The 10,253-nt window shown below is 30.3% G+C and overlaps 1 protein-coding gene across 1 annotated transcript in view; it reads left to right on the top strand.

Annotated features, from left to right (window-relative positions):
* LOC111634941 (uncharacterized protein KIAA2013 homolog) overlaps positions 1-10,253 on the top strand; it is a 44,078-nt gene that overhangs the window by 11,120 nt on the left and 22,705 nt on the right. Inside the window, exons 2-4 of the mRNA XM_023379779.1 lie at positions 2,939-3,012; positions 3,082-3,185; positions 5,072-5,191. Of these exons, the coding sequence (XP_023235547.1) occupies positions 2,957-3,012; positions 3,082-3,185; positions 5,072-5,191 (280 nt within the window). The 5' untranslated portion in view covers positions 2,939-2,956. The remainder of the gene's footprint in view (positions 1-2,938; positions 3,013-3,081; positions 3,186-5,071; positions 5,192-10,253) is intronic.

Raw genomic sequence — 10,253 nt, 5'->3', positions numbered from 1 at the left:
TATCAGGAATTCACCTCGTTCGTTTTCACTTGAGTTAGAGGCTTTATAGTGTGAGGTGACGTCACAATTCTGAATGAGATCACTCTCCTCATTTACATACTTATCTGTAACATTAAATTTTTCTTGTTTATCTGGCAGATTATTTTCCGACAATACTTCGCTAACCTTTTACATTATTCTTTTTAACAATTATCGGGATGCTTTATTCTTTTAAGGTTTAGCGATTCCTAACTGGGTTGTGGGGTCTTCCCCCCCTTTTTCTCGGTGCGGACTTACTTTTTTCCACTTGGGAAGCGCAAGTGTGCGCGAGTTTTCTACGGCGCTTTTCTTTCGTTGGTGAGTTGGTTTTTCTTCTATTTTTAAGTTATTAGTAACTTAAGGTGAATGGTGAATGGTGAGTGAATTAAGGTGAATGGTGAGGAACTTCGTCCTAACAAAACATAAGCCCCAAACAAAAATAGAATAATAAGCAAAATAAAAGTAAATAAAAATAACGTTCGGATTTGGTTCCTTACACCATGAAGTCTTTTGGATGTTAAGGTTAGCAACATTGATCACTTTCATGGCTAGCACAACCCATCCAACATGGATTACTTACCAAATATTAATAGTAGACCAGCATTAATAAGTAGTCGTTGACTACTTATTAATGCTTTTGGTTGAATTAACTTCGACACCCTTCTGCAACAATTCCTTCTTTCTATTGTATCAGCAGTATGGTGGCATTTGAGTAGGAAAATTACATAATATAAGGTTATCAGCCAGCACAAAATATGATTTAAGTTGTTTTCAAGGATGCTGAATTTTAATATTTGGTCTTTTTTTTCCAAAATTTGATTCATTGGCAGATTACCATTTCATATTTGGCTGTGAATGGTACAGCTTCTTAGTTAACATTAGAAAGCATTACAATAATTGAAAAATTTAAGATATATTTTTAATTCCTGTTTACTTGACCATTGAATTTGTGCCATTTTGTACCATTCGAATATCATGATAAACGTGACATTGGTAGGCTGAAATAACCAAACTCTTTATATGGTTTTCGTTTTAATGTTTATTATATTATAGCATTTGATTTATATAATTACAAAGATCTAATGTAAGGGTTTATCACTCAAGTGACCAATCTTTTATGTAAGGATTTATCAAATACTACAATATAATACGCTGGCAGAAATTGAAAGTATTACACCCAGACGGAATTGGTGGAATTTCATGAAATTTAGTAAACATGTACTGGGGCATACCCAGAAGAAATTATCACAAAATGAAATGGATTACGCAAAGTGTTACTGCTGTACATGTTTCAGTAAGAAGTATGTCCACTTTGAGCATGGATACACTCTTGGATACTTGCATACATTATATCAATAAAGTGTTTGAATGTCTTGTGGGGTATATCTCTCCATGCCTGCACAACTTGTGCAGTCAGTTGTTGTACAGTGCATGCTGGATGCTATGAGATGTGATCCGTCTATCCATGACATCCCAGACATGCTCTTTAAAGGATAAATCTGGGGACCAGGTGGTCCAATCCATGATTGCAACACTTTGCAAGGCCTGTCTTGTGGTGGCAGCAGCATGAGGATGAGCATTGTTCTGTTGGAGGATACTGTTTTGGATGGTGTTTATGAAAGGTATGACTACTGGATGAATTACCCTGTCCACATACTGGCGGGCAGTCGTTGTGCTTTCAACAATCACCAACTCTGTCCTGCTGTCATAACTGATTGTCCCCAAATCATGACTCTAGGAGTTGGACCTGAGTGGCACTTTGAAATCACAGCAGGGTGGGCTCTTTCTCCAACACACCAGTGGACATGTTGCCGACTATCACATTGGCCTAGACAGAATTGGGATTCATCACTAAACATAACTATATGTTATTCATGTGTTCAGTTATGTGTAGCAGCATGCCATGTTAGCCATTGTTGGCGATGAAATTTGTCTAAGGGAACACATTGCATGGGGGGGTCTGAGATTGCAACCCAATATCAAGTAATCAATTTTCAATTGTCTGTGGGGTGACTCTGGTTGTAACTACTGCTCAGATTTGTGCTGCTGTTGCCCATTTGTCAGCAACTGCCATTCGCAGAATATGGCAGTCTTCATGTGTCATTGTCCTTCTGCATGGACCTGTGCCAGGTCTGCTAGTACTGACCCTTTCTGCATCCACTGTGTGACCATTCTTTGTACTGACATTGCACTACAGCCAGTCCTTTGGGCAATTTCACAATATGATGTACTCATTTCTGACATTCCAATTATCTGACTTTTTTCAAAGTCAAACATTTGGATGTATGGAGTTCTCACTTGTCAATATGGCATAGCTGTGGTCACCAACAACCTGTGGACCAAAAAGAGACATGTTCCATAACACAGTTTACAACTTATAAACTAAACACTATAGCAATTTCGGATAACAAATGTCTCCATAATTTCCATACCACTGTATCTAGTTCATTTAATTTTTGATCATTCAACACTCTTCAAAAAGAGATTCTTTTGTCCCAATTTCATATGTCTTCGACAACACTGGGTGGGTGTAACACTTTCAATTTCCACCAGTGTATAATAGAAAGGTTAGAAGTACTGTGGAGACATACTATATTGATACTATCAATATCAGCAATAAACAAGTAATAAAATGCTGAACCTGAAAGTAGTCATTAAGTTTTAATAGATAAAATGTTTTTGAGACTAAAGTTTTTTTATCATCAGCTTTTGAAACACAAACTTTAACATTAAAAATGCAATTTTTTTAAAAATTTGATTAAACATTTGATTCTGATTCATATGTCAACTATGTTTATAGTTGACATATGAAAAATTTTAAATTGTCACTTGCTCATTATGTTAAATTCATATTTCATGATTTATATTTTACAGAATACAATAATTTATCAAATAATGATTTCAAAACTATATATTACAGTGTTTATTATTGATAAGAATGGAGTTGACTGAAGTCATTCGAAGATATAAAAGATTGTTTGATGGTTATTCTATGTAAGTTAAATAAAATTTCATTTCCAAACTTAAATTAGAAAACAAATGTACTAAAGCTATGTTTTTCAGATCTAGAAAGACATTTTTACTTATAATTATTATATTGGGATTAATATTATATCTTGGTCCATCTGGTTTTCGATGGGTTAGGAGGAGGACTCCAATAATGATAGGTATTTACTTTTAAATATTTTAAATTATTACTATAATTTAATTAAGTTTTAAATAAAAGATTTTGTTTAATTTATAAAAATGTATAATTTAAATAAATTTCATACAATCATGTATGGTAAAATTATTTGTAGGTATGTCTAAAAATTTTTTAGCATTTTATATTTAATATTTATAATTTAATTCTTATTCAGAATTGTGTAGAATTTGATCTAATAATAACAGCACAATCAAATTTATTATTTTTTGAAAATGTGTAATAAAGATTATAGTTGAGAATGAAATAAACTAGAATTTATGTAAAAATCTTTCTTTGCTTTTTATCATCACTTCAGACATTTCAAGCTGTTACATATTATCAAATTGTCAATCATTTATTTATTATATGTATTTGTTACTGTGAATGACCGATACCTGGCGAATGTCAACATTCTCCAGTGAATGTCAGCATTCACACAGTCGTTTCGTGTATGTACAAAATATTTGCTAAATATTATTATTTCTCACTTACACCGGTAAATGTCGACATTCAGCATGCACTGATGGTGAATGTTGAATAAAAATATTTTTATTACGTTAAGACAAAAACTTTTTAATATGTCAGAATAGGAGAAAACTTAAGTAACAGCACATGTAAATAAACTGTTGAACCTAAAACAAACAGTACATTCTTAATCATTAAAGAAAATAATGCAATAATAAACTTACACATAAATTATGTGATTAACGTTATACAATCTTATTTATTGCAACAACTTAAACTGTTATGGCACTTTGAATTGCACAAGAGTCCCTTGCTTTTACAACTGCATTTATTTGTGGAACACTTCTTTTTGCAATGACAATGTGTATAGCCTTGCCCTCCGCTTTTCAAATTAGCTGCAGCTGCTTCTCTCAGCGATATTTCTTGAGAAGAAATGTCATCTTTGGAAAGTAACTTTTCTTTACAAATTACAAACTGATTACGGGTATAAAGCTCCTTGAGGGTGCCATTTTTGTTTGTTAATTTATAAGTCTGAGTTTTCTATTCCAACAACAACTGCCAACACATTTTGGGCATCTGTACGGCCATGGTCGACATCAGGGACTTATATTCATACGGTATAACCAATTTGAACAGAAGGAAACGGCGAAGAATTTGGCGACAGACTGTCGCCTCTCTGTCGACATTGGCTTCTCGTGTGTTGTTTTGACCTCCACCAAAGCTTATCTGTGCTTGTTGACATACACCAGTGATTGTTCAAATGTATAATAATATAATCAAATATTTGGTCTTTCACCAATGTATTTTGTATGTGTCAACATTCACCGGAGAATATCAACATTCTCTAATTTCAGTCTTTCACAGTAACATATTCAAATAAATCATATGCTAAATAACAAAAGACTCATCAACACTATGTTTAATTTGTATAATTTAATTATAGCATGTTTCAATTTAATGGTTTATTCAAATAATACAAAAGTTCCTAATATTCATCACTAACAGTGAATTTAAAGTAATTAATATAATATAATATATCTTTCTATTACTGCATAGCTACTGTTATGCTGCAAAAGAAAGCTATTACAGCTTCAATACATCTTTATATATTTAATATTTTTTGGTAATGGTATGTAATATAAAATGCTATTTTAGTATTACACAGTAAGAATGTTTCTGATGATGTATATCTGCATTTCTTAATGTTTAAAAAACATACACAACTATAAAAAAATGTTTACTCATTTTTTTTATATTGTAATGTTGTTAAACTAAGTTACATATTTTATTTGACATAAAGTATTTATATCTAATTATGTAATCTTTTTTAAAAATTTAATAAAAATATTTAATAACATAAAAAGTTGCATGTACAAAATTAAAAATACAATTTTGCTTTTATAGACCCAAATATTGGATGTGTTTCTAGATATTTAGAACCTTTTATGGTAGAAAAAAGTCATTTTGATGCATCAATAACACAAAGTTATGATCAGGATGAAATGTCTTTTATGCCATATGTTGGTAAGTTGAAACATAGCATATAAAGTTTTGTCTGTATGTGTATTCTAATACAAAATTATTTATACAGGAGAAAAGTTTTACCAATTTTAATGAAATAATTAAATTTTAAATAAATGTCTTAATGATATGTTTATTTCTTTACAAAATATAAATAAAATATTAAAAATGAAAATGTGCAGTTTTATGAAAACCAAGAGTATTTCATTAATATTTCAGAAAATTTTAAATCAGTCAGCTACATTTCAAAACATACTTGCAAACAATTCAGAGATTATTATGATAATAAAGATAATAATAATATATTGATGCCTCATACATCAATTTTAATTTGTTCCAAGAAGCTGTTCAAAGTCTGAATCAATTTTCCCCATTAGAAATAATAAAAAAAGTGAATCAATCTGTTCTCAGACCCTAAAAAATACCCATTTTGGTAAACTTAAACATCAAATACACATAATTAATTGCCTTAAATAATAAATTAAAACATAAAAAACAATAAATAAAATCTGTAAATACTGTGTAACAAAATGAACATTATATTTACTATACTTTAGCAAGGACTGATAATGTCCTGTTTCTTAAGATCACTAAGCAGCTTGCTTGATTTTCTCATAAATAATCCACTTGGAGATGATATCACCATCTGATTGTCTTTCATTTATCCACACTAGGAGGAATTTTTCCATCTCAATAATATGTGATGTCCTGGAGGCCAACATTGTCACAGCATTAGCTTTTACTGCATCGTTGTTCTTAAGAATGGTACATACTGTTGACTTTGGTATCTTAAACATAGTCACAAGATCCACAACATATATATTGCTATCATGCTTTGTGACACCACACAAGTTATAGTTATGCCTGTGAATTGAAGTTTGGGAACAGTCTCATATAAAGTATTTATTATAAGGGATGGAGCTTAGGAAGTAATGAGAGTTGGTTGGGATAAATAATCACTAAAGATAATTGATTAAGCAATAAAACTATTTATTTTATGATAGGTTATTTAAACATTTGGACAGGCACATTTAACAATTTAAAGAACTCTACTAGCAAATATAATGGTTGCAAATCTAACTAAAATACAAGAAAGGCATATTATCAGAGAAAGAATTTATATTCAATTCTCCTGTTTCCCTTACTTAAATTTAACATTAAATTCCAACATTGAAGATAATCAAATTTTCAAAGTTAAGTTCTTAATAACTTTATATAGATTCCAAGTAGATGCTAATTCTTTTATAAAACTTCTATCCCACTGTGATAGAGATGCACTAGGAGATGGTTTTAAATGACACTCCTTTAGGACAGGAGACTCTCTCTATCTCTGATTTAGTGCTTGGTCACCAACAATGAATAACTGCAAGACTTCTGTGTCACTCATTTTTTTTCTTTTCAGAAATAAACAGTTCCATATTTAGCAATAGTTATAGGTTTTCATTCTCAAATCTTCCTATCAGATGATTTCTAGAAGTAGTGATTAACAAAACCAAGGAAAATATGCTACTCAAATGGGAAGTTGACTATCTGATAAAATTATATTAATTTCCTCCTAAAAATTGTAATGTTAGGCTTAACAAAAATGTTATAGAAATAATAATTTTACAAAAGTTTTACAAAAATGTTTACTAATTATTTAAAAGCAATCCTCACAAAATGACTCTCGATCCTCACACATAAAATAAAGTGAAAAATTCACTGAAAACAGATGAGCATAGCACAAGAAATGCTTTCACAGTGAGAGTGAGAGATGACTTGAACACACAACAGATGACTTTTTTTCACTGCATACACAGTTTGAACATAGAAACATTATTTGAACTTTGGGTAAAATTTCTCTGAATTTAGTGTTCAAACTCTGGAATGTTTGAAGTTAGTCATCATGATGGTTCCAAGTTTTGTGGAATTTTATGCTTTCAGGGATTATTTTTTGAATTTACTCTCTGATGTGCTTTTATAGATCTTATGTTGTGATAATAATAATTCCTAAGAATTTATTGTAAATAATNTAAGCCAATAGTTGTTTAAAAATCCATTAAAATATTTAAAAGTTAGAACACAATCAAAGTATTTAATTCTTTTTTTAACATTACTATTGTTATGATAACATTACTATTGTTAAAACTTAAAATATATATTTATAAGACTATTCAACAGATTCAACATTTATATACTAAAATAGCTCCATACATTTGGTATTTGCTGAATGCTGAGCAAATAGTGTAGTTTGGATGATTTACTCATGACTCTTGTTTGGTATTTGACATTTCCCACTCCTTGTTAGTAAATTATGCGGAATCAAAGAAAATGAATCTCAAACAAACATAAGCAGCATATTGATGTTGATTATATCATTACAACATCAACATAACAACAGTTAGGTTTAGAACCCAATTGCAAGCAAGATTATTACTTATTTCTTGGATAATATTAATTAACAGGTTTTCCAAGATTGGATGAAGAAGACCTGTATTAGATAGTAAGGAATGAACAACTTGATGAAATTACTCAATTAATAGTAAGCATTACAAGCAAATCTGGTAAACTTTCAGCTTTAGAAATAAAAATTATACACAAAATGACAATCTTGATGAATAGCAGATAAAATAAATAAATATGCTAAAGCAAAAATTATAATTTATGTAACTCAAACATAACACTCATAAATAAATACACACAAGTAAAGATTATAAATGCCAAATAAAGTTAAAATTATTTTATCATTTTTATATTTGTATATTTCTTGATATTTGTATTGAAAATTCTATATATAATATCAACAAAAATTTCCAAATAAAATGGATTTATTAATAAATATTAGTTGTTTTTATAAACTTTATTTATTAATTTTTTTCATACATTTTCTATTTTCATTGTTATTGCTTAATCCATCGTATATTGTACTGATATATAACTAACTACATATATTGCATATGAGAGCTGAGATCAGCTCTCATATACAATGTATGAAGTTAATTAATGAGACAACATAAACAGAAACAACAGATTTGTTTTAACTGACATTATTTACCAGCTCCATTTCAAAATATCCTTATTTCCATGTAGTCAGGACTAAGGAGGATGGGAGTGATCTGTATGTTGTATCTCAGTCACTATGTTGTCTCATATTGTTCATGATGCAAAGTGAAAACATGCTTTCAACTATGGTTGCTTCTGAACACGCTGTCACAAGCAACATAAGATATTTGCATAATATGGGCCATTTATGATGATACCATGTTCCAATGGCATGTTGGTAAACAATGCTCTCATGATCAAATATCACAATAATAATCAATTTACCTCATGAATTAACAGCTTTTTGCTTTCTTTGGAAGTAGTGAAGAAGAATGTTTCTATTTGCTGCTTTGCTATTTTGTGGTAGGATCATGGTAGTCCTGCCATGCTTCAGCTGGTGTGAAGATAGTTTTCTCACTGCATTTTCTTGGTATCAACAGTTTTTAGAATTCAACAAACATGAAGATGAGTAAAGTCTAAATGTGTACTCATGATTGCTTGCATACATCTGTAGAATTGTTTGTAGTTTCTGTAATGTTGTTCTAAGTCTTCTTGACAATGGTTGCAGTTGTAATAACATCACACTTCTGTTATTAATGTTGAAGGTCTTTCTATATGTGAATAATCTTCCAACTTTTCCATCCTTTATTGAACTCTTTTTCTAACAAAAATGCTTTCTATGCCATCATTTCACCTTGAAAAGCCTGGCTTAAAATAACATACATTTCTGTAACTGCATATAAAATTTAGTTGCTTAGTTCTGTTCCAATGATTTTTCTGCTTCAGACAACTAAATAACTGTTTTTGTAGGTGACAAGCAACAAGACTACATTTAATTGTGAAGCATACAGAATACCATGGACACATAATGCCATCCTTCCAGTTTTACTGTTTTACACATGACAAAACTTTGTTCCATTAAAAAAAATTACTCCTAGGCTTCATGTTACCCCTGTGCAGGTATTAGTTATATTATTTTTTGATCAGTCTCCATGTATTGCTGCAAAGTGGATTTTAGTAAGATGGACCTTCATCCAAAAGAAGGCGGCCATATTGACTCAAGTTATTGTAAATCANGAGAGTTGGTTGGGATAAATAATCACTAAAGATAATTGATTAAGCAATAAAACTATTTATTTTATGATAGGTTATTTAAACATTTGGACAGGCACATTTAACAATTTAAAGAACTCTACTAGCAAATATAATGGTTGCAAATCTAACTAAAATACAAGAAAGGCATATTATCAGAGAAAGAATTTATATTCAATTCTCCTGTTTCCCTTACTTAAATTTAACATTAAATTCCAACATTGAAGATAATCAAATTTTCAAAGTTAAGTTCTTAATAACTTTATATAGATTCCAAGTAGATGCTAATTCTTTTATAAAACTTCTATCCCACTGTGATAGAGATGCACTAGGAGATGGTTTTAAATGACACTCCTTTAGGACAGGAGACTCTCTCTATCTCTGATTTAGTGCTTGGTCACCAACAATGAATAACTGCAAGACTTCTGTGTCACTCATTTTTTTTCTTTTCAGAAATAAACAGTTCCATATTTAGCAATAGTTATAGGTTTTCATTCTCAAATCTTCCTATCAGATGATTTCTAGAAGTAGTGATTAACAAAACCAAGGAAAATATGCTACTCAAATGGGAAGTTGACTATCTGATAAAATTATATTAATTTCCTCCTAAAAATTGTAATGTTAGGCTTAACAAAAATGTTATAGAAATAATAATTTTACAAAAGTTTTACAAAAATGTTTACTAATTATTTAAAAGCAATCCTCACAAAATGACTCTCGATCCTCACACATAAAATAAAGTGAAAAATTCACTGAAAACAGATGAGCATAGCACAAGAAATGCTTTCACAGTGAGAGTGAGAGATGACTTGAACACACAACAGATGACTTTTTTTCACTGCATACACAGTTTGAACATAGAAACATTATTTGAACTTTGGGTAAAATTTCTCTGAATTTAGTGTTCAAACTCTGGAATGTTTGAAGTTAGTCATCATGATGGTTCCAAGTT

Source organism: Centruroides sculpturatus, unplaced genomic scaffold (assembly GCF_000671375.1).
Source record: "Centruroides sculpturatus isolate CEXI.00-Female unplaced genomic scaffold, Cexi_2.0 scaffold891, whole genome shotgun sequence".
NCBI lineage: Eukaryota > Metazoa > Arthropoda > Arachnida > Scorpiones > Buthidae > Centruroides > Centruroides sculpturatus.
Note: the sequence above shows the minus strand (reverse complement) of the source record. Positions and strands in the feature narration are given on the sequence as shown.